This window comes from Sardina pilchardus, chromosome 2 (genome assembly GCF_963854185.1).
Source record: "Sardina pilchardus chromosome 2, fSarPil1.1, whole genome shotgun sequence".
Classification (NCBI taxonomy): domain Eukaryota; kingdom Metazoa; phylum Chordata; class Actinopteri; order Clupeiformes; family Clupeidae; genus Sardina; species Sardina pilchardus.
The window spans coordinates 5,573,489-5,599,454 of record NC_084995.1 but is presented as its reverse complement, the minus strand read 5'-3'; the positions used below and the strand labels follow the sequence as shown (position 1 = coordinate 5,599,454).

Below are 25,966 nucleotides of genomic sequence, written 5' to 3'. Positions count from 1 at the left end.
AGGGGGTCAAATACTTACTTCCCCCTAGCATTTAGGAGGACCATTTATTTATTTATGATACGTTCTTCAATCACAAAGAAAATTGGTGTCCTTGGAGGTTTTATTTTTACTATTTTTTTTAATTAAGGCATTAAGATCAATTGTCAAACTATGATTTTATAATCCTCTTTTTAGTGTGATCCAGTATGAGGTGTGTATCAAGTTGGTAGTGCAAATAAGTCCAACAGTGCAACGGTGCAAGATTAAATTCTAGTGACCAGCAATAAATATGTACAGTACAAAATGTAAGCATAGTAATAATAATAACAGTACTGGTATATGGGTGGCGCTGTGGCGCAACGGGCTACAGCGCTCGTGCCATGTACGGGTCCGGGTGCCCATGGGGAACCAGGTTCGAGTCCGGCCTGCGGTCATTTCCCTATCCCACCCTGTCTCTCTCTCCCACTTGCTTCCTGTCTCTCTCCACTGTCCTATACAAATAAAGGCAAAAAGCCCAAAAAATATACTTTAAAAAAAAAAAAAAAAAAAACAGTACTAGTGTATTTATGGACAATTAAAATAAACCTAACATAGTAATAATATAAGCAGGCATGCAAACTCCTCACCTTTCGGCGAAATTCGCCGTTTTGAATAAAAAATAGGTGATTTACATGAGTCGTGCATTTAATAAACATTAGTGAAAGCTATGTTGACAAAGACGCAACGCGAACAGAACGTGAAAGTATAGCCTCCCTGTTGTGAGCGCAGATGCGTCTGAGATGTCAGGTGGAATAGTGATCCTCCTGGCGAGGAGAGATGCCGAGGGATTTCACAGGTGGGCTAGTTGAAAACTTTAAACTTCTTTAGAAAAAGACGCTGAGATTAGTGTAGCAATGTAGCATAGGTTGTTTTCCTCTTATGTTATGACAGTTAGCGAAATTAGACAAAAATGTAGACTTCTGATGAAGAGTGCAGTTTGAACCATTTAGATCGGCAAAAGGTGAAGCAGACTTTATCAGTATATCAAAAGCTAATGTGACCGTTGAATTAAATGCTCATAAACTGGGCATGTTCGTTTTGTCCAGAGACGTAGTTGATTGACATGGTAATGCTGTCTTTACGAAACGTGGGCCCTGTTACTCGAAGCACACTGCGCATAGACGTTACGCAAAGCCTACACAAAAGATATACAACTCAAATGGTTCGCAAATGATTCGTTACGTAGCCAAAAAAATGTTGCGACTGCTTCAGACCACACGTAATGCACGTAACCGTTTGAGTTATGTGTGTGACTTGCGACAAGTTTCAGTTACACCCGGATCATTACGAGTTCGTAAGCCATGCGTAACTTAAATTTACATTTGGTTGTTGAGTTACAGGACCCTGATCAGTAGCCTAGTCTGTGCCTACAGGTAGCCTACAGTTTAATATGTACATGAAGACAGTTCACATAACTTTATTGGTTGGTTAAACGCGCACTCTTCTCACCTTTTCCACCCCAGACCAGTTTGCATGCCTGTATAAGAGTTATAGCAGCAGTGCAAGGATAGTTAGATATGGGTGCAGACATTAGTCATTGGTCAAATATATGGACAAAAAGAGGGTAGACATGTAAGCCATGCCATGTAAGTGTATAAGAGGGTGGAGGTGCTGATATACTACAGTATGCATAGTGCCTGACCTGCCGACGAATTTGGATTTCCCCCGGCAACTCGGGCTGGAAACCTGCACATCTATCTCCCCTGCTTTCTGTCCACAACCTTTGGCTCCAATTTCAAACTAGCTTATCCAAGAGACGCAGGGGATCTGTGGTCTGATTGGTTGACGGACTATCCAAGTGTAAGGAGTCATTTGAACGATGCCAATAGAGCTTGACAGTCCCGCTCCTCCTCCAAGAGAGCACGCCTCTTGTGCAGTAGAAATAAAGCGCAGACTCCCCATAGTAATGTTCAATCTAAACCCATTTAGGCCGGGAAAGCATTGGCACATTTCTACCATTAAGGCCGGGAGCGCTGTTGCGTCGTTCTACCATTGAAGCCGGGAAAGCGTATACGTCAATTTTTGCATTTAAGGTTTTTTTTGCATCAGTTATCGGCCTCTGGGCCAATGAAATGCATCAGAATAGACACAAGGGAGTGTCGTCTTGTTCCTCGTGACATTGTTTTGAAATTTTTCGAACAACCGTGGAGGACTTTGATAGCGAGGAGATATCGGAAGGTATGATTTTGAGGAGTTTCTCGGATTCGTTCATTATTGACTTCGGTGCGCTCCCTCCCTCATGTTGCCTGCCGTTGACATAGGGCTGGTAGGTTACAAAACTGATACCCTACTGATTCTGTTTGTCTAATTGATAGATTTAACCCCGATTCAGATTAGGCTACACCTGCTTTTAAAAGGCAGAACATCACCGCAAGAGTCTTTTTATGTGCACGTTCTATAATTAATGTAGTACTCACCAAAATCATAGAAATCAACATTGCAAAACACATATCCCAGGCATATTTTCTTTGGCTTGTTAGTTTTTCGGACATTTATTTTATCTAATGACGGAAACATAATGAAAACATATCATGAGACTATGCACGATTATTTTCCTCTAGCCAAAAACCTTGAGAATGAAATCTAATTAACTTTCACGTTCCTCTTAAAGTGACAGGCACTCAATTAGACCTACATTACATATCACCACTGTAACGTCATTAAAGACAAGTGCAATAGTTTAGAAAATCAATTATCAAATTACTGAATATTGTTTAGCTATACGTAATTATGCAGATCATAAAATACTATAAACTATTAACAAAATATATGAAATGTATTAATTCAAAATATGAAATAGAAACATGACAAGCCATAATTTTGTGTGTGTGTGTGTGTGTGTGTGGAGGGTCAAGTAGAGGCTAGGATCACCGTGACCGTCAATGATCACACAGTATTCAATATTACTGATAGCGTCAAGGTGGTGGCCCCAATTTGCCTACATTTTTGGAATATAAACACAGTCACACTTTTTGAAACTATTACAGCTTGTGTAAGTAAGTAAATTCTGAACATACCAATAATATATAACCAGTCAACAGATGTCAATCAGAATGACAAGCTGTGGAAAATGCACTCGTTTCTAATAAAATAGTGCTGTTCCTGCACTGACACAGTACATGTTTTATTTTTGTGAAGGTGTAACTAAATAAACTCAATTTCCCAGGAAAGCCACAGGTGTAAGCTCTCAAATACTTTTTGAATTTTGTTTCAATCTCCTACAGAGGCTGAGAAATCAGTAATTTAATAGGCGTTGACACAATTGCTGAATTTCCAGAAAAACTTCAGGTTTTAGGGTTTTTTTCTGAAATCGCCCTTAGGTTTTACAGGTATTTTTTCCAGGCGTTTTAGGCCTTAATGGGTTAAAAACATGCATCGTATTCGCTGCATTTCCCTTTGTCTCTGTCACTCACTCACTCACTCACTCACTCACTCACTCACTCACTCACTCACTCACTCACTCACTCACTCACACACACACACACACACACACACACACACACACTAGGGATGGCGAAAACTACACATTTTCTTGACCGACCACCGAGGCTCATTAGCCGGTTGAAACCGGTTAACCGATTCGTTTAAAATAAATTATGCTATAACAGCCACGCAATTTCCCAACTCTCATCTCTCTGTCCCCCGCTCATACACACAGCCCCGGCGCTGCCCTTTCACTCACGTCACTTTTTAAAATCCTACAGCGCCAAACATGAGTCCTGCAAACCTAGGAGCTTGTAAGTGGAGGACAAATGGTTCCTTTGCTCCGAAAATGGTTTGGGTACAAGGTGATCGCGTTGCAAATAAAGGCGTTTGTCTAGCGTTAGAAGCTCATTTGAAGCTGAAATGGCCGCGGCTCACTTATGAAAATGACAACAGTAGGCCTATAAAAAGAAAACCTTGCCTTGGCCCGCTTTCTCTTGCTCTCCCCCTCCCTCTCATGCGCACCCAATGGACACCCGCCCCTCGACATGCACATTTAGCCTAGTCCAAATAAAACATTCACAATCGTGAAAGCAATGACGCATAGAAGACTAGCTAAATTATTATTAAATCCGTTTAGCATAAACAAGTCAATACCAATATTTTCCAACTCCAAACTCAAAAGGGCCTGTCCCAAGGAGAACAAGCGTTAGCCTACCTTGAAACTTAAACACACGTGGGGAAACTAAACATTCCAACCAGTAGACTAAGCTAGCCAACTATAGCCTATTTTGTTTACAATATTTTGAGGCTTCAACCAGACAGCTGAATTAAAGACGTGGAGTTGTATATGAACAGTAGGCTATAATCTACATAAAGTGTGCTGTTATGAATATCAGAAATTAAGGATGTTCTCTTTTTATATATCTTACTATATTAATATATAGATACAATATAATACTCTGGTGTTCCAAGGTAGGCTATTTAAATGTCATTTAAAAAAAAAAAAATCCAATCACCGTTTTAATAAGCCTATGATGACAATAAAAATAGTTTTGGTTAAAATCAACAAATAATCGTGATAATTAATCGTGATATCAATATTGCTCAAAATTATCGTGATAATCATTTTGGCCATTATCGTGCATAGTCCGTGAGCCAGTGGGGTTGGTCGTTACCGAAAAAGTGGCAAAGGCCACCATACCTTTTCTGAAAGCCTGGAATCTCAGCTTTTCAATGATGTATGATAGGGCTTTGACTTTTGGCCAAAAATCATATTCGAAGTTCGTTTGTTTATTAATATCAAACTTCGAATGTATTCGAATATTTGTTAATAATATTTTTACCATTATTTTTACGCTATTGAAAAACACGCAGCATTCATTAAGCTGAATTTCCTTTCCCTGCTCTCCCTCCGTCTCTCTATCACTCATGCGTCTGTCTCTCTCTCTCTCTCTCTCTCACACACACACACACACACACACACACACACACACACACACACACACACACACACACACGTGCGCGCGTACACAGCCCCTCCACTCCGTGCACACCGCGTCTGTCTCCATGAAAATGAGACCCCTTGAAGCTTATTGCACCGACATAACGCTGCTCGGGTGGAGGCACTATGCATACAACTTTACCAAACAGTATTTAAGTAGGCTAGCCTGAACTCATTCTCCATGGCCCGCTATTCTCTCATCCTCCCTCGTGCGCGCTCAATGGACACCCGTCCCTCGACATGCATGCATCCTAAACATTCACAATCGTGAAAGCAATGACGCATAGAAGACAACAAGCTAAATTATCCGGTTAGCATGATTAGTATGCTGCACAGATTAAAACTCTTGCATTCAAGTTGACTGACCATCTCAATACCAATGTCTTCCAACTCCAAGACTTAGGGCCTGTCCCAATGAGGAAGTTACTATTAGCTTACCTTGAAACTTACACACACGTGGGGAAACTGAATAGGCTAGTCAAAAACCACTCGCTAACACCTACTGTACAGGAGCCCAGATGACTAGCCTTGCTAATGAGCTCATGATTCACGACTTTACCAGATGTGAGAAAGCTGCTGAATCTGAAAACAATGTTTACATGCAAACACATGTACAAAAAAATAATGCTCATAACAGGTTCGAATATTAAGAGCTGCTTAAAATTCGTTCGAATATCATATATTTTTCAAAAATTCGAATTATATTCGAATAACGAAGTTCGTAGTCAAAGCCCTAATGTATGATGGCCATCTGACAAGAGTAGCTGTTTTGAGTTATGACACATTATGTAAACTAAGCAGTAGTCGAGTTGTTAAAAAATGGCAGGGGGGATGGTGGATTTGAAAAATCTAGTGTTGCGGGGGGTATGGGGGTCCTCCCTCAGAAAATTTTTAATATCTAAGATGCAATTTCCTGTATTCTAGTCCATTTATGGCGTGACCTGCTGGACATCGGCAAATCCTAAATTTCTTCCATTTCATGTCATTTTATGTGTCATTAACATTTTAGATCATGTCTGCGTCTAGTTGCTAAAATTGATCCCAGTTTAGAGTAACATTATCACTTAAATATGCTAAATAACTTGGAAGTTTATAATTGATCAGATCTGAAATAGTGAACCAGACATCAATTAAATAATGCATTCAACAATGACTTGTTATAATTACCAATCTAGCCAAGTTAAATGGAACCAACAAAAAAGTTGAGACTTTTTGCTTTCACTCTGGAATTCTACCACCATAGAGTAGAATAGAAACTTTAACTGCCACACAACAATGTTGGTGGGATTTTTTGTAGCTCAGTCTCAGTCTTACCTCTCCCTTAAAAATGCAAAACAAAAGCATATTATTTTTGCCTAGGCTATTTAAAGAAAGATAAACTCACTCTCGAATATATTCTCGTTCTTTTATTTATCTTGAATGCATGTACAAGACGGACGCGTTTCGGCAAACAGCCGCCGTCTTGCCTAGGCTACCTGCACAGCGGAATAATAATTCTAAAGATGAACAGATGTTCAGACGTTTGTCTCTTCAGCCACCTCGTGACATTATCTATTTGCAGAACCGCACACTACAAAACTATTCTTTCGTGTGAGTGAGGAGTAGATACTGTACATGCATTCAATACAACACTCTCAACAAGATGACCTAAAGTTGGACAACATTGCGTTAGCTCGCCATGAGCCGCTACGGTAGCCTATCCTTTCCAATGTCATTATAGCAAGTTTGTTCAGAAACAGCTGGAGTGAACACCTAGCTCTCGCTAGCGGGCTATAGGTACCTTCACTTAGCAAACAAGGGAGACTGGGCGTTTCAGGTTTGAGTATAAATGTACTCTTTCAAATTCATCTAGCCGACGTCCCTTAGATCCAACTTTGCTTGTCGCTTGGCCATGACGCTGCTGAATGAAATCACCTGCTGTGCGCATTGTAGACAGTAAAAGAATATAAGGCTGCATGCAATATGTCGCTGATTGCCGTGACAATAGGAGGAACATGCCCCTCGTCCACAGTAGGCTATTTTAGCCTCGATGTGCGCAAAAGCTAAATGTTGAAAATTAAATAGTGGTGATATTTCCACATTCATTGAAAAAATTACAGGGGATGGGGAGGGGGATGGCCGTTTCAGAGGGGGGATGATTTTGACCATATCAATTCCAAAGGGGGATGCCATCCCCCCTCATCCCCCCTCAACTCGACTACTGAAACTAAGGTTGAAGAAATAATGCGTATAAATCAAGCAGAACACTGGAATATTTTATTTTATTATGTTTGGTATCATTTGAAAGGGGAGACTCTGAGCTTTCATTTAAATCCTTTTGTGAAAGAGCTCCAGGGTTGGCTGTACTTATCCAAAATGTTCACAAAAGGATCTAAATGAAAGCTCAGAGTCTCCCCTTTAAAATGATACCAAACATAACAAAATAAAATATTCCAGTGTTCTGCTTGATTTATACGCATTATTTCTTCAACCTTAGTTACATTATGTGTCATAACTCAAAACAGCTACTCTTGTCAGATGGCCATCATACATCATTGAAAAGCTGAGATTCCAGGCTTTCAGAAAAGGTATGGTAGCCTTTGCCACCTTTTTGGTAACGGTTTTCATAATTTGAGGCCTTGGCTCACGGTCTAGCAGCCCTATGACTAGGCTACTTTATTGTATAGTATGGTTTGGGTTATAGTAATAGTAATAGTTTACTATTGGTTTACATGTGACTATTTTCCTGTTTGTTTGTTTGTTATGTAGGTGAAATGACAGAAACAAAACATAGTAAAACTGTAGTGAAAAGTGCATAATTTTATGTGTTTGTCATGCAGTGATGTCATAATATGCTAATTCGATGAGTATATTGACCCCCTTCATAAACTTTAGTTCGTACTCAATGATTTACAGTAGAACTTTATCTCTGACCACTTTCAAGCCATGGCCTTTTGAAAATGTTAAGTAAAAATGCAATGTTGTCCTTTTAAAAACATGGCGCCCAAAGGGTTAACTAGCAATGTTAATTAATGTATTTATTTATGTATTTATTTATTTATTATAAAAGAGGACACAGAATGGATGAATTGAGTATTGAGTACTGTGTTCTCTGATGTTAAAATAGTATATATTCAACTTTTATTTACGAACAATTTTTATAGTTGCATTTTTACAAGGCCAATTAAAACCTTATATTAAAGGTAGGGTAGAAGATCATGGAGAACGATACCAGCAAAGCTGCATTTTACAGGTCAAAAGTCCCAACCCCTTTCTTCCCCCAGACTTCCCCCGAAGTCACACCTCCAGAGTACAGGAACGTGCAATGCTTGTTAACGAGCGGGAGGAGCAGATTGCTGTTTGATAGATGCATCAGAATTAAAACTTGTGTCAAAACTTTTAATTAATTGGTTGCAATGGGGGTGTGAAGAGTATTTCAAGCAATATGTTAAAAAATGCTCCAGAGAGCATGCTCCAAACATCTCCTACCCCACCTTTAAGGCTGGGTGTTGAAATTGTCCTTTTGACTAAATGGTGCTAGGGATGTAACGATTACCGGTGTAATGGTAAACCATAATAAAAATGTTGACTATAACAATTACCGTGTTCATATCAAATATAATTTTTGTCACGGTTGATAACCACGGTGTGTAAACAGTTCAATTTCTCTCAGCTTCATCCGAGCCTGCTTTTGACATAGGCCCATACTGATTCTGTTGTCTAATTGATGGATTTAACCACGATTCGGATTAGGCTACACCTGCTTTTAAAAGACGGAACCATTTCACCACAAACGTGCGCCGTATCATATCACTCTGCATCTTTGTATGTACATTCACATTAAATCCCCTGTAGTATCACAAGTGTAGTGTGTAGACAAGTGTAATCAATATCATTACCTTTCCGGAAATGTCGCTGCTGCAGCTAGCAACGTGTTAACAACATTTTATTAACATTTCCGGAAAGGTACGGACTCGATTAAATTCATTCTGGACTCTCTATCCGACCACATAAAGACGTGGGGATACTTCGGTTTGGCTTTAGGGACCCTCTACTCACTACCACGTAAGTGTAGTGTTGGTTGGAACAATAGAAGAGGTATAAAAATAGCGTTTTGTAGCGGCGAAAGGACTTGCCCCGGTCACTTCCAGGTTAACGAGTTTTGGCTAAAAACGGTGAACTCGAACATTCTCAAAATACATCCGAATGACATGATTTTGGTGTCAACTCAACGTATGTACTCCCAATAGTCAGAAAAATTGATCTAAAGTGCATTTCACTCCGGATTATCCCTTTAAGGCAATAAGGTTTTGCCTATATTTTTGTAAACACTCACACTGTCAGGTTTTGCCTAATGTAATAAACACGGTCACACTTTTTAAAACTATTTCATCTTGTGTAGGCCTATCAGTGCTTTCTTAACATATTGAATACATATTTTTTAAAATACCACGATAATACCGAAACCCGTGACAATTTTGGTCACTGTAACCGTGGGGTTAAATTTTCATACCGTTACATCCCTAAATGGTGCCCTCTTTGGCAACTTGCCCATGGCAATTTGCCCATTCTTTAGTGGCTATTTCTAAGTTTAAGATTTTCATATGAAGGAGGGCACAACCATGCCTCATGTTCATTCATGATAGCTCTTTGGTTATGCACAACCTCCCCTAATCCATCAAAACCAAGACAAAAATGTTATGGTTATGGTTATGCTTAAGGTTATGCCACTTATCAGATGCCCTTGTCCTAAGCAACATACAAACAAAAACAATACAATGTTAAGGTAAGAATGATGTAAATATTTCAGTGGTATTCTTTCAGATTGTGCAGCTCTGTCTATGGGCTGCACTGAGGACAGAGAGAAGAACCATCTTACAGATGACCGATGGATTTTTGTCTGACTCTGCTCAACCCAGTGCTGACAGAAGTGAAATACCAACTAAAAGACAGCGATATTCTCTGCCTCCTCCCTTGGATTGTGTTGCCAAATCACACCTAGTGTAAGTATTATTTGTATGTTAGCACCAGTGGGGTATACTATGAATCTCGCTGAACATCTTTGGATAACCTGGATCGACAAATACGAAAGTTGCAATCAGAGTTGAGCGGTATCATGAAGCTCACTCACGGGTGACTTTGTCAAACCAGGTTTTCCGCTTTAGTTTCCATGCGTGCTCTCATGAAAGGGGCGTTTAGGCACAGTTCAATCACCTTTACGACATGGAGAATCCTCAAGCGAGAGCTGTATATTTTACCCATTTCTAACAAGTCTTGATGATGAACTCCTATGAGGAGTAAAAAAGTCAGATCACGGTGCGGGGATAAATTTCCTTCGTAGCGAGGTAATAAGGTGAAGTACCTCTTTGAACAAAAAGATGATACCTAAGGTCAGTGAGAAATTATTTTATCTTTTTACATTCAAAGAACATGCAATAAATAGTGTTTCGTCCATATCTTCACAAAAGGAGCATTAACACTGTCTGTGTAGAGTATTAGCTATATATGCACATTTGTAGGCTAAATCTTGTGAATAACCTTAAAGTGAACTTCCTTCACTTTGTTACCTCCGTCAAGTAGGGGTGCAACGGATCGAAAAAGTCACGGTTCGGATCGTTCCTCGGATCAAGAGTCACGGATCGGATAATTTTTCGGATAAGCAAAAAAAAAAAAGACAAGACAAATAAACATAGTTTTGTCTTTGATGGGATGTTGTAACGTGGCTCAAGCACTTTCAGCATGTGTTTAAAGTAGGCTAGAGTTGTCACGATACCAACATTATTGTTTCGATACCGATACTAAGTCAAGAATGACCTTTTCGATGCAATTTTTGTTGATTTGGTGTTTAATCACCAGTAGCCTTATATTGAATATTGTGTGATCATTCACACCAGTGGCCATCCAAGATTCTGCTTGACCCTCCACATACAATCTGCATAATTACTAGTAGCTACAAATGTTTAGTCATTTGTGTACTGATGTGGTGTGTAGGAGTGCGCATAGGAGGTGTGTGTAATTGAGTCCCTGTCGCTTTAAAGGGATAATCCGGAGTGAAATGCACTTTAGATCAATTTTTCGGACTATTGGGAGTACATACGTTGAGTTGACACCAAAATCATGTCATTCGGATGTATTTTGAGAAAGTTCGCGCTCACCGTTTTTAGCCAAAACTCGTTAGCCTGGAAGTGACCGGGGCGTGTCCTTTCGCCGCTACAAAACGCTATTTTTATACCTCTTCTACTGTTCCAAACAACACTACACTTACGTGGTAGTGAGTAGAGGTTCCCTAAAGCCAAACCGAAGTATCCGCACGTCTTTATGTGGTCGGATAGAGAGTCCAGAATGAATTTAATCGAGTCCGTACCTTTCCGGAAATGTTAGTAAAGTGTTGTGAAAACGTTGCTAGCTGCAACAGCGACATTTCTGGAAAGGTACTGACTCGATTAAATTCATTCTGGACTCTCTATCCGACCACATAAAGACGTGGGGATACTTCGGTTTGGCTTTAGGGACCCTCTACTCACTACCACGTAAGTGTAGTGTTGTTTGGAACAGTAGAAGAGGTATAAAAATAGCGTTTTGTAGCGGCGAAATGACATGCCCGAGTCACCTCCAGGCTAACGAGTTTTGGCTAAAAACGGTGAGCTCGAACTTTCTCAAAATACATCCGAATGACATGATTTTGGTGTCAACTCAACGTATGTACTCCCAATAGTCCGAAAAATTGATCTAAAGTGCATTTCACTCCGGATTATCCCTTTAAGAAATTACGTGAGGGTAATTAGCCTTCAGTCTCACGGTTTCATTCTTGTGAAAATAAGTTGGATATAGTGCATGATGACAAGGATATGTGGATGCAATTCGTTATGCTTTCTATGTCATTAGATAAAATACATGTTAATAGAACTAACAAGTCGAAGAAAATCTTTCTGGGATCAAAAAAGAGATGAGAGTCTTGCAATGCTCCTTTATGATTTTAGTGAGCACAAGCTATCTCCAGATGTACAAGTTAGCCAAGGTTGCGTAGCTTATTGCTGACATTGAACCCAACAGTAGGCTAAGCCTAAATGACCTAAATATCATAGGTAGGTAGGTGCGCAACAAACTTGAGAGATGTAAGTGTGCACAAACGAACTTGATATTAGGCTATTATTGTGTTGCTGCTGTGCAGCCACATCAGCACTTAAACTAGCAGCCATGTAGGCCTATTGCCGGTTATGGCATGACCGCTAATAACGTGTGAGAGTAGAAAAGACGCGCAGGCAGGCTAGGGGAGCAGAGCCTATGGCTCTGTAGGGACGGACTAGAAGCATGCCTTGTGGACACGCATGTTACTTCAAAAGAAAACACGGACATTAATATTAATAATTATTATAAATCAATCCGCGGATCATGTGTGTGCCGAACCGAAGATACTGATCCGAACGGATCACGGATCAATGATGATCCGTTGCACCACTACCGCCAAGGAGGTTATGTTTTCATCGGGGACCGGCATATGTTTGTCTGTCTGTCTGTTTGTTTGTTTGTTTGTCTGTCTGTCTGTTTGTTAGCAAGATAACTCAAAAAGTAATGAATGGATTTCGATGAAATTTTCAGCGAATGTCAGACATGACCCAAGGAAGAAACGATTACATTTTGGGAGTGATCCGTAATTCCGTCGGGATTCCGGAGCCGTTTATGTGTTTCGCTTAGGGGTGTAATGGTATGGCCACGTGGTGGCGATCTGAATAGTTTAGGTTCAAGTGTATGACAACCTAGGAAGAACAATACAGGCGGAGGTCTGCGCTCTCAGAGTGCTTTTCTAGTTTGTAATGCAATACTTGTTAGGTAATAGCCCTTTTCCCAATTGATATCCTGGATTAGACCATTCCAGTAGAATTTTCCCCTGAAAAGTGAAACTATTTCCATTACATTTGGCGTCGGCCAAATATAATGTAATGTAGCCTATTGTAATTTTCTCAAACTGAAGAGTTAGGCGAATATGTTTGTCACACTTATTCTCAAATATATTAGTACCATTCAATGTAAGTTGTGTCATAGCCTACTACTAGAAGGTAAACCATGTGACCAGACTTTTAATTAGATGTAATTGTCCTTTGGGAATTGCTTTAATTACTGTATTTGTATTTATTTCTACAACCAAGTCTGAGCGTTGTAGTCTGACCGTTGAAGTGTTGGTATAGTTGAAGGTTTCTTACATGGTAAATAGAGTTAAAGGGACACTTCACCGATTAACATTAAGCTTTGTATCTTTAGAAAACCAGTTATGTTTTTGAATGGTCGTGCATCATTCCCTCAGTTTGCCTTGAGATGGGAGAAATACGCATTTCAATGTTGGACATCCTGCTTTCAATGATGTAAAAATCATCATTTTACATCATTGAAAGCAGGAAGTCCTATTCATGGGTTTCATTGAAATCCGTATTTCTCTCTCACCCGCAATGTCACGTCCAGCATGTATGCCCAAGACGCAAAACCACACACGTGTTATACTGCGGCATCAACACTCCTCTAATTTAAGGCTGCAGACAGTTAAAAAATGCACATCAACCTCTTGTTACTCACAGGTGTGGAAGTATTTTTGCGTTCATTTACGTCAGTTAGCCTAACACCAATTTAGCCTTTTCAACTTAGTAAGTAAAAAATATGATCTAGTTAGCCTACAGTCCAAAATGACTTTAAGGCTTAAAATGCCAGCGGCGAACTGATATTACCTTGGTGTCCCGACTGGAGTTCATGGAGTGTGCCTCTCTGTTTACATTTCGGCAGTTCTAGTAACGCAGCAAAGTATAATTCTGCTGCTGCTGAGAAACTAGTCCCTCAAATGTAATGTGATCACTGAGATGCAATATGTCTAACATTATTCTGTCGACACAGACATGTATATCGATAGTCTGGCCTTATGATTTATTTGCCTCGGGTGTGCTGTGGAGTGGGTTAGATTGTTTTAGTGGCAGGTAATCACATACCGTTCGTTGACTTGCGCTAGCCTAGCACCAGCAAACTCTACAACTACTACCCCTTTTCCACCGCCACGAACCAGGTGCTGGTTCCGGGCTGGTGCTAGTGCCAGTTCGGTGCTGGTGCTACCTGCCGATTATCCAAGAACCAGCTCGCTTTTCCACAGACAGAGTTCCAGAGTAGTGCTGCGTCGCTACGTCACTGTTTACGTGCGCTTTTGTATCCCAAAACAACCAGCAGAAATGGAGATGTGGTGGAAAAACTTATAACGATTAACTTTGAGCACAAAAAGCTCAAATGTCGAGAGAGTTCAACTGTATCACTGTATCCATTTGTGGAATAAAACCGGACGTGCCCTATGTTGCATGTGTATTTATTGCAGTGGCTAGAAAAGCATGTTAGCCAACATTAGCACTTGATTAGCACCCGTTGTTATGGTTATGACCATGCTACGCTGCTTTTTTTGCTGCTAACGTTAGCCTGACCAGAAACACCACAGTAGTTATATCAGCATACTAGGTTGCTATGTTTTGGTCAACAAGCTAACTTTACCGTTTGGGAGCTTACAGCAACCTGCAATGATCTGTGTGTCCGGGACACATTTGTGTCGCATATAAACAATAAACCGTATCAAAATTAGCCATTAAAAGTGGTCAAGAAACCTTTATTGACATTGAATATTTCCAGTTACGACCCCCGGAGCTGCCGCCATTGTTTTCAGATTTTTTTTGTTACTCCCGCCTCTGTGGACAACGCAAGCTTCTGATTTGCTGAAATCTCACTCACAACACCTGACGTAACTGGTTCTTATCTCTGGTCCAGCTCAAAGTTGGTGCTGAGTTGGAACCAGTTTTCCTGGCCCAGAGCCAGGTTATTTTGTGTGGAAAAGCAAAGAACCGGTTCCAGACTTGGCACTGGCTCCGAACCAGCACCAGAACCGCGTCGGTGGAAAAGGGGTATACGTGGACTGGATGAAATGTGCTGAAAACGATCTCCACTGACCTATATCACACTAGCTAAATTGGAAATGCGGTCTTATGTCAAATTCCGAACTACTCCTTTAATATGTCTAGTCTGTGGATCATTACTTGTAAATAAATATTCTCTCTTTGAATTATCAAACAACATCATCTTACAATTATCTTAATATTTTTTTGATTTTGTTATCGCAGAATCTGAAGGTAAATTCCCTGTTAGCTGGCCTACCTGCTTAAGTATTAAGACCACTACAGTTGATTCAGAATGCTGCAGCACGACTGGTCTTCAATCAGCCAAAGAGGACACATGTAACCCCTCTCCTAGTTACTCTCCACTGGCTCCCTATAGTAGCCAGAATTAAATTTAAATCTCTCACTCTGGCCTATAGGACACTGACTGGATCTGCTCCTAGCTACTTCAGTTCTTTGATGAAGATGTACATTCCCAACCGCCCATTGCGATCTTCTGAGGAGCGTCTGTTATGTCGACAAACCATACATGCTAGGTCAAACTGTAGATCCTATTCTTCAGTGGTTCCGTGTTGGTGGAATGAGTTGCCCAGTGCTCTCCGTTCAAGCAACAGTTTTGGATCTTTTAAGAGGGGTCTTAAGGCATATTTGTTTAATATGCACTTAGTCTTTTGAGTGTTTGTTATGTGTTATGGTTTGTATAATAGTTTTGTTTTGTTATAATTTGTCCATTGTTAAAATTTTACATTTATTCTGCTATTGTCCTTAAATTTAGCCATACCTTGCTATAGTTATTGTTATTATATAATTAACTGAGTGACTTATTTGATTGCTTTTGTCATTTCATTGTTTTATTTCTCATTAGATTAGTGCTTAAATGATTGTTGTATTGATAATATTGCTATTCTCCCTTTTTTGTAATTGTTCACTGTTATTTAATTTGTATTGCTATTTATTTGTATGTCGCTTTGGACAAAGGCGTCTGCTAAATAACCATAACCATAACCATAACCATAAATTAATAAACAGAATCTGAATCCACAACGTTTGAATGATGACCAACCCTAATGGTATAGTATTTCTCTGAGTATTGAATTGTGTTGATGAAGTTGATCTTCACTCCATTTAGTATGGTTGAGATGAAGAAAAGAAGTCTGGTGTGGGCAGCTGTGGAGAAGAGACTGGAGGAACTGATAACTGAGCTGAATAAGTGGACGCATTCTCAAACCCTATTTGTCCTTGAGGGGATAGCGGTCATTCTCCGTCTTGCTGGACTTTGCTCCAAGATTAGCATCTCAGAAACAGACAGGTACAGTAACACAGGCTTTTTCATTTCTTTATTACCTCCACCAGGTTTGTATGTTTGTCTGTCTGTGTGCAGCTACAAATTGTAGCCTACTGACCCAATGTTCATTCAATTTGGTGGAAAGGTGCAGCATGAACAGAGTTTATGTTAGCCGGCTACGGCCGGAAATTGGCCAGTTTCAGGTGTAGTTGTCCGGAAGAAAACAATGTCTGGTGGTAATTACACTAAATTTAGTAATTTATTAATAATGTTAAATTGGCTTATATTTCACAATATATCGTTTTATAAAAAAATGTCAAGGGCAAACTAGGGATGTTAACCGGTGACTGTTTGACCGATGGTTGACCGTATCCACGTTAGCCGATCAAAGTTGTCGCTAGTCGGTTAAAAAAAAAAAAAAAACGATCTCTAAATTAGGCTATTATTATAGACAGTGGACTAAACGTTACTACATCTAGCCATCTCATTCCAAGGTCTCTTTTGCATGAAGTTAACAAATTATCCCTCACACTCAATTTGTAATAACTCGCCTGCTTGCAGGCTACTTAATAAACCAATAAAAACATTCGCACGCATGCCTTGGCCGGTGCGTCTTTTGCAATCTGGAGGTGCCCGTTTTAGCCATTGGTTTTATCCTGTTGCAGCAACTTTCCGCATAAGATGGGCTTAGATTTGGAAACACATTACATCTACATTTCAGGAAGGGTCATCAATGGTAACAGATAAGGTAATGATGATCATCTTTCTTTATTATTGTTAGTACTTCCTCAAACTATGCGTCTCTTCGGAGCTGTCATTTTCTTAAGTGAGCCGCGGCAATTTCAGTTTCAAATGAACTTCTAACGCTAGACAAACGCCTTTATTTGCAACGCGATCACCTTGTACCCAAACCATTTTGAAACGAAGGAGCCATTTGTCCTCCACTTACTTACAAGCTCCTTGGTTTGCGGGACTCATGTTTCGCGCTGTAGGGGATTTTAAAAAAAAAGTGACGTGAGTGAAAGTGCGGCGCCGCCGCCGGGGCTGTGCGTGTGAGCGGGGGACAGAGAGATGCGACAGAGTTGCGAAATTGTGTGGCTGTTATTTCAAATAGTGTAGAATATTTTAAACGAATCGGTTAACCGGTTTCAACCGGCTAATGAGGCTCGGTGGTCGGTCAAGAAAATGTGTAGTTTTCGCCATCCCTAGGGCAAACTATGCAACGTTTTTCAGTTCATCAATTCGTTCCATACTGTTATATGATTAAACTAGAAATGCAATTCCAAGGAATTACCAGTGCATGAAAATGCAAAAATAGATAGATAATGTAGATATGGTTACTAAGGTGTAGCTAGGGTAAACATGGTGGTTGCATAGTTTACAGAGAGTTGATAGTGTGAAGGTAGACGTTTTAAAGATGAAACGTTCCAGTTCTAACTTAACTAATGATTTCTATTCATGTTAAAATGTTGATTAGCTAACTTAGCTAATGATTTCTAGCAGTTACGCTAAATTTGCTAACAATGCTAACCAGGTTGATTAGCTAACTTAGTTGATGATTTTTTGCAGTTATACTAAAAATGCTAACTATGCTAACAATGTTAACCATGCTAACTAGCTAACTTGCTAGTGAGGACTTTTATTTTGAAACATTTTTTGCTAGGGTATCCATGGTGGCCACTATCAGGAAACAAGAAGTTACTGCAGTATAATCATGTTGGTTGCTATGGAAACGGTCACAAACACTTAATTTTAATGGTTGCTATGTTGGTTGCTAGGTACATGGAGGTTTCATGTAGTTGACTGGAGGCATAGTGGATGATAACTGACAGTTGGAATGGTTGAACAGTTCAATAGTTGAGTAGTTTCAATGGTTAAATGATTTAATAGTGTATTATTGCAGTGAGGTCCTTTATTTTGAAACAGTTGTGGACAGAGGAAACAGTTTAACAGGATATGTGTAGTCTTCTGAGAGACTGTATGCTTAAAGCCAGAGAAACTGACAGTTGGTGCCCAGGTGGCCGGCCACCTGGCGTAAGATTCTAATTGCTGCCGTGATGTCATAATGAGCAATGTTAAGTCTATGGGGGAAATTGTAATAGTTTTTAACTAATAGTTTAAAAAGTATAAAAGTTACAAAGTTGAAAAATACAAAGCCCACATCGCGTAAGTAAGACCTATGCGACAAAATTTGAATGGAGTTTCTACGTTAAGCGGTTGAAGCTGATTTGCATGCGTTAGAAGAAGAACTAGAAATGCAATTCCAAGGAATTACTAGTGCATGAAAATGCAGAAATAGATAGATAATGTAGATATGGTTACTAAGGTGTAGCTAGGGTAAACATGGTGGTTGCATAGTTTACAGAGAGTTGATAGTGTGAAGGTAGACTGTTTAAAGAAGAAACATTCCAATTCTAACGTAACTAATGATTTCTATTCATGTTAAAATGTTGATTAGCTAACTTAGCTTTAGAATGATTTCTAGCAGTTACGTTAAAAATGCTAATTATGCTAGCAATGCTAACTTTACTAACAATGCTTACCAGGTTGATTAGCTAACTTAACCAATGATTTCTAGCAGCAATGCTAAAAATGCTAACTATGCTAACAATGCTAAATTTGCTAACAATGCTAACCAGGTTGATTAGCTAACTTAGTTGATGATTTTTTGCAGTTATGCTAAAAATGCTAACTATGCTAACAATGTTACTATGCTAACCATGCTAACTAGCTAACTTGCTAGTGATGACTTTTATTTTGAAACATTTGTTGCTAGGGTATCCATGGTGGCCACTATCAGGAAACAAGAAGTTACTGCAGTATAATCATGTTGGTTGCTATGGAAACGGTCATAAACGCTTAATTATAATGCTTGCTATGTTGGTTGCTAGGTACATGGAGGTTTCATGTAGTTGACTGGAGGCATAGTGGATGATAACTGACAGTTGGAATGGTTGAACAGTTCAATAGTTGAGTAGTTTCAATGGTTAAATGATTTAATAGTGTATTATTGCTGTGAGGACTTTTATTTTGAAACAGTTGTGGACAGAGGAAACAATTAACAGGATATGTAGTCTTCTGAGAGACTGTATGCTTTAAGCCAGAGAAACTGACAGTTGGTGCCCAGGTGGCCGGCCACCTGGCCTAAGATTCTAATTGCTGCCGTGATGTCATAATGAGCAATGTTAAGTCTATGGGGGAAATTGTAATAGTTTTTAACTAATAGTTTAAAAAGTATAAAAGTTACAAAGTTGAAAAATACAAAGCAGGCATGGCATAAGCAAGACCTACGCAACAACGTTTGAATGAAGTTTCTACGTTAAACGGTTGAAGCTGAATTGGCTGCGTTAGAAGAAGAAGTTTAATAAGAAGACTTGGAATAACAGTACAGTGCATTTTCATGCACTGTAATAATAATAATAATAATAATAAGAAGAAGAAGACCGAGGAAGAACAGTACAGTGCATTTTCATGCACTGTAATAATAAGAAGTTTTGGAATAACAGTACAGTGCATTTTCATGCACTGTAATAAGAAGAAGAAGAAGAAGACCGAGGAAGAACAGTACAGTGCATTTTCATGCACTGTAATGAGACATTACCGGTCAAACGATGTTTTTTTCGGCCGCTCTAGTGGTCCGTAGCGGTAGAACCTCGGGCACCCATGGTCTACTCCAGGAAGTGTCATGTAAAGTCTCATGAAAAGGCACGGCAGACTGACCGATTGAGGAGTTTTGTGAAATATACACGCTAAAGCTGTAGGGAAAGCTCTGCAGAGATATATGCAAGCATAAAACGAGCGAAAACGAAAAGCGAAAGTGAAACCGGCGATGAAATCGCCAATCCTGCATAGTTTTCCTTTAATGATCCACTGAGAATTCTCCTGACTCGCCATTCTCTGCTACTGCATTTGTGTAGCATTATGTAGGCCTAGCATAGGCTAGAGCCTGTTGCAATCTTTGCGCAGCAGTCGAGTGTGTGATTTCATAGAATGACGGTAGACTTCTCCGCTGTTTGTGCAAAGCTCAATCGATCATCGGGAGAATTAACGATCAACTATCGATTAATCATTAATATTTTTATATTAAAATTCATTATTTATTCAATTTAAAATGCAATGAAAATACAAAGCTACAACGTGTTTGTTGCATAGTGTGAGTCTTGATCCATTTCACTGTGTTACCGGGCAGGGGCGATATTTGACACCATTCTCAGATACCTGTGAGTTTCCGTTTTGATAGAAAGAATAGAATAGAATATATACTTTTTTGATCCCATGAGGGAAATTCGTTTCTCTTCATTTAACCCAATTTAACCGAATTAGTGAACACACACAGTGAGGTGAATCACACACTAACCCAGAGCAGTGAGCTGCCTGCCCAACCAGCAGCGCTCGGGGAGCAGTGAGGGGTTGGGTGCCTTGCTCAAGGGCACTTCAGCCGTGGTGGACTGGTCGGGGATCGAACTTGCAACCCTCCGGTTACAAGCCCGAAGCCCTAACCAGTACACCACGACTGCCCAAAGCAGAAACATGTAGTTTCAACCTAGCATCAACTCAAATTTAGCATGGAGGGTTTGCGGTGCTCAACGAACTGAGAAAATGACACAATGGATCTACAAGTTCATTGAGATGATATGCTGCCCTTAAACATTTATTGAAACCAGCATATCACATTCCGTCACGACATAGCCTATCACCAGACTGGTAGAATCTCATAACAGCTCCTGCTTCTCTTTGTAGTAAAGAGATTCGGTAAATAATGTTACAGGATGCACCGCTATATTTATTCAAGTGGTAGGCTACATAGTTTGAGTTATGGCCGTGTTGTACTTCGCTTTGGACTAAGGCGTCTGCTAAGTAGCATACCAATGTCCATACACGTTATTGTGTTTGCACTTTGCAGCAAACTAAGTCACTTTTAAAATTAAACTGGTCCCACGCCACACTTCACAGTGACCTCTTCATACTGAATCAAAACTCGCAGATAGCCTACAGTAACTGAGAATGGCGTCACAACAATGTTTAATTGTTGCCACGCAGTGAAATGAATTTCTTTGTGTCAAGACTCACACTATGCAATATAACTTACAATAGTTTAATCGATTACAAATGTATGTAATCGGTGAAATTCTTAATGATCAATCATCAATCGGTGATTAATTATGCCCATCCCTAGTACTGACTACGCTTCCTAAACTGCATTGTTGAAATATGTGGTTTGTGAATTAGTGCCGTGTAGATGTATAGGCTAATTAAAAAATGTTTACGGCAGATTTTCTTTATGTCTGGTATTCTGGAATGTTAGCTGACCCCTTGTCTGGTCAAAAAAGTCTAGCTAGTTCCAACTCCAGGGTTGCTTTGCCAAATTTAGTTTCACTTTTGCTATTGTTGCATCATATGACATACACTCCAGGGGCCTCATTTATCAACCATGCGTACGCATAGAGGTGTGCGTAATGAGTGCGTAATGAACATTCCTACGCAAAGTATGAAATTCATCAACTTGTACTTCTGCTTAGAAACGTGCGTAAATTTAAGCACAACTCTGACCATGCGTACACACAAAATCTAGTGGTAGAACAGTGAAACTACAAATATAACCCATTATACGAGTCACAGCGTTCAGCAATCTCAAACTTCACACATGTTCCTGTTCTAATTAATAAAATGAATCAATTAATAATTTAACAATTTTGCAATATGTCTGTGGGCTGTGACGTGTTTTATGGCTTTAATTTTGAGATGAAATAATTTCTTTTTTATTTCATCTGGTGATCTTTCCTCTGACCCAACGGCATTAACAGCAGTCAGCACTTTCCTCCAGGTAGCACTTTTTCTTTTGTTGGTCACACTTGCATTTAGTGTTCCAAATAATATTTTCTGGTTGGATTCCACCTCTCCCACAAGTACCTCAATCTCCGCGTCGGTGAAATTTCTCTTCTTCACTCTCTTTGCCATGATTTCGGCGAGGGGGGAAAAAAACCATTAACGCATGTTTAAAGGGATTGTGTCTCAAGCAAGATTATTGATTACCTGGTTTGGTCCAACAAATATTCAGACTTTTCCTTATTCTGATTTAAGTGTCCATTAGGCCTATGAAATCAACAGAAATGTGTAATAAGTACTGTACATAATAAGTAAGCACAGAGAAAGAGAGAGATGGTAAGAAAGAAAGAAAGCGGGTCCCTCACACTTTGGAAGATTTGTTTCCATGTTTTTTTTTTTTTTTTTTTCGGGGGGGGGGGGGGGGGGGGGTCGGAGAAGAGTCTCACCTTTTTCACCCCTGACCAGTTTGCATGCCTGAACTAATGTTGTTGCGCTGCATTGCCTCTATGTGTCGCCAACTGACGATACATACTGGAAATGTGCATACGCCAGACATGAAGCTTGTGTGGAGGACCGCACATTCTCACGTTCAAGTCAGTGTTTGAACATCCGGACGTGAGCGTGAGAGTTAGCGTACGCAGCATTTTTGTGCGTACGCAAGCTTTGTACATGAGGCACCTGGTGTTCGGGCGGGTTTGAAGATGGGCTGTGTGGGTAGGATGTCAGGCAAGTCTGTTCTCAGCCAACCAGCTCCATCCTGGTCATCCTGGTCATCCTCCTCCTGGACATATCTTCAATCACATTTTACATTTCCTCTCAAATGTTGTTTTGATGTGTTTTTATTCAAGTCTAAAATTACATCACTCAGTACATCAGCATAGTTCCTTTGTGTTAAATATGTGTAGGGAAGCTGGAGTGTGTTTGCCTGAGGGAGAAAAAAACGAAGACCTCAGTAACTCTTTCAACAATGGCAACAAGCTGGTGTGGTTGCAGGAGAAGACATTGGTGCAGGTGTTGGACTCCTGTTACAAACTGTTGGTCAAAAGTGCAGTTGGAGAAGATCTGAAGTCATGGATGGAATGTATTATCAGAATCCTGGATGCCATACTCTTCATTACCAGTAAGGAATTACTGATTGTTTTTGTGTGCCAGCTACATGAGTGTTGTTCCAAATGTCCATATTGCGCAAGATCAGGCACAATACCGATCAGCACCAGACACCGTAAAAGTAAGGGTGATGGCCAGCGATGAGCCTGGACACCCCTGGCCCAATTTTAACCCCCTGGTCATGGCTTTGCCTCCTTATTGAGGCATCAAGTGCAGTGTGCCTTACTTAGTCACATATGTGACCCTGCAAAGCGAAACCAGTCGCTTTGGTAAAATTTACTAAATTAAGTGTGCTCACATGAACGGCCATAAACTAAGCTTTCCAACGATATGTATATCGAGGGTATTTGAAAAACTATCGCTAAGATAACCGCATTCAAAGTTGACATGGTCGTTCGACTCTCACAACATGCCAGAAAAGGAGAAATTCTCCTTTTTAAGTGGCGTGGACAACGGGAATGACTGCTAATGTGTTAAATCTTCACCGAGTTTAAGAGTCAAAACTTATGTTTGTTCCGTGAAATTTCCTCACAATATGAACGTTTAGACTGCATACTGTCAAATTAAGCGAGAGTGTGAAATTCAACATTTTAGCCCGAACGTTTGTTTATCGTGGTTTTTCTCAAAATAGCATTGAGCGCAAAGCGACTGGTTCACATATGCACTTTTTAACAAGGTTAACAACTTGTTTTCACTTGATGACTGTCACTGATTTGCACTTGATTGTCTTTAGTCATTTATTCTTGTATTTTGTGTGCAAAGTCAACAGGACGCAGGAATCCAGTCTGAAAAAGTATTTATGTGCGTTGCTGTCTATTCCTTGGGTGCAGGAGCACCATACTCTCTCAGTCTATCAGACTGCTGACTTCCCAGCCAATACCACTGCACTCTCCCAGAAATTGGCTCCATTTTTCTGTAAGCTGCTTTGCTGCCATTTTCTGTAGTTGTTCATTGTTTGTCCATTGACGAGAGAAGGGACCGTGTAGATATACTAAAAGTAAAGACTCGGAGCAGCAGAGATGAACTATAAACTGGATTTTAATTAAGGTGCCTTACCTGGATTTTAAAGGTACCTGAATTAGAATCCAGTTTATAGTTCATCTGTGCTGCTCCGAGTCTTTACTTTTAGTTGACCAATAATTATTGTTTTCACAATTATTGTTTTTTAACTATGTGTGTGCAATTCAAGTATTTGTTTTGTTGGTTTAGATTGTACTTTTTCTGTTTTTATTATGCTAATTCAGCGCCTCAAATGCAAGCCCATTGTGTGTTCCTGATGTCACTGCTTCCAAAGAAGGTGTGTCCTGATTGGCGTTCATCAGTATATCGATGGGCCCTGCATAGTATTAATGAGGAGGTGAGGGCTGAGACTGTGCGAGGATTCCCTATCCTGTTGCACAACCTTGGTGTCAAATCCTACGGCCTCATCCATGAAGTCCTGCTGTAAGTGAACCTTTTAAACAAAACAAAACCACTGACCTATATCACAGTGAGTGCTTTTACATGGACATTAATATTCTGATATCAACCCAGTTAAGACAATATTCAGAATAAGACACTCTCATGTAAACAGTCTTTTCTGATTGCCTCAACCGGAATAAGGTCATTTTCGGAAGCATAACCGGAATAAAATAGGTGGAGTATTACGATCATATTCTGGTTATTTAGACATGTAAGCACCTTATTCGGAATAATGACGTTCTATTCACGGTATTTCGCAACAATTAACCTCCTGACTACCAGAGGTTCGTTTTGTCCTCTCTGGAGGACATCTTTAAACTTGAATATCTCCCAGACCATGCATGCTACTGAGCTAACTCCTATCGTTCTCTACAGAGGACATTCAGGACTTTTAATTGATACCAAATTTATGGGGGTGGGGTTTTGGGAACCTCTTTTTTTCTTGTAAAGTCCTGGGTCAAATTGACCCAATTTTCAAGGAAGAAAAGGAGGAAGTTCCCAAAACCCCACTCCCATAAATTTGGTATCATGTAAAAGCCCTGGATGTCCCCTTTAGAGAACAAAAGGAGTTAGTTCAGTAGTATGTATGGTGTGGGAGATATTCCAGTTTAGAAAGGTCCTCTAGAGAGGACAAAAATAAACTGCTGGTAGTCAGGAGCAGAGCATTATGGCAAATAACAAACGGTTTGACGGCCCATGGTATTTCTTCTGTCGTGATAGTAAAAAAAATGTTGGCGGCAAACTTTTCAAAGTTATTTATAAGTGGAGCCTCAAAAAAGATGTCGGGAATGAAGAAGAAGGTATGCTACACTTTGGGGCGAGGAAGAAACACACGTTGGACAGCATAGTACCGATTTAAGTGGCAGCATAGCTTAGGCTAGGGATAAAGTTACTATGGAAACATTCAGGGAAGGAACGTTTAAACTTTGTTATTAATCAGAGTATGCTGCGTGTCATGTAAACGGGAATATGAACAGAGTATTCTTTTAATAACTCATGTAAACACCGTATTCGGGATATTGTCGATATTCAGAATAAGGTCCATAATCGGAATATTAATGTCACTGACTACGTTAGAAATGAGCTCCTATGTCCAAAATTCCAAACTATTCCTCTAAGGGTGCCTTTAATTGTTATCATTATGGGGGGTCCTCAGAAAATTAACAGATGAACTAGGAAATTTCAGACCAGACTGTGTTTTGTCTCAGTCTGACATACAGTACCCTCCAGAATTATTGGCACCCTTGGTAAAGTTGACTAAAAACAGGTATGAAAAATAATACTGCTGGTGATTTATTGTAATTTTTCAATGAAACAAAATGAGGAAAAATCCAACATTGAAAGGAAGCAAATTATTTTGAGAATAAGGAAAATCTCATAAATAAATAAATATTTTTAACAAAAACACGTCACTCACATTTATTGGCACCCCTACTTGTAATTAAGGCTGGG

The 25,966-nt window shown here is 39.8% G+C and overlaps 2 protein-coding genes across 4 annotated transcripts in view; one reads left to right on the top strand and one right to left on the bottom strand.

The window, feature by feature from the left end:
* atg9b (autophagy related 9B) overlaps positions 1 to 25,966 on the bottom strand; it is an 839,198-nt gene that overhangs the window by 553,615 nt on the left and 259,617 nt on the right. The gene's annotated exons all lie outside the window — the stretch shown is intronic.
* Positions 1 to 25,966, top strand: part of atr (ATR serine/threonine kinase) — a 163,624-nt gene that overhangs the window by 2,619 nt on the left and 135,039 nt on the right. For all 3 annotated transcript variants that reach the window (XM_062517190.1, XM_062517183.1, XM_062517177.1), the window contains exons 5-9: positions 9,749 to 9,927; positions 15,965 to 16,144; positions 22,852 to 23,066; positions 23,816 to 23,968; positions 24,298 to 24,496. In XM_062517190.1, coding sequence (XP_062373174.1) covers positions 9,749 to 9,927; positions 15,965 to 16,144; positions 22,852 to 23,066; positions 23,816 to 23,968; positions 24,298 to 24,496 — 926 coding nt within the window. The remainder of the gene's footprint in view (positions 1 to 9,748; positions 9,928 to 15,964; positions 16,145 to 22,851; positions 23,067 to 23,815; positions 23,969 to 24,297; positions 24,497 to 25,966) is intronic.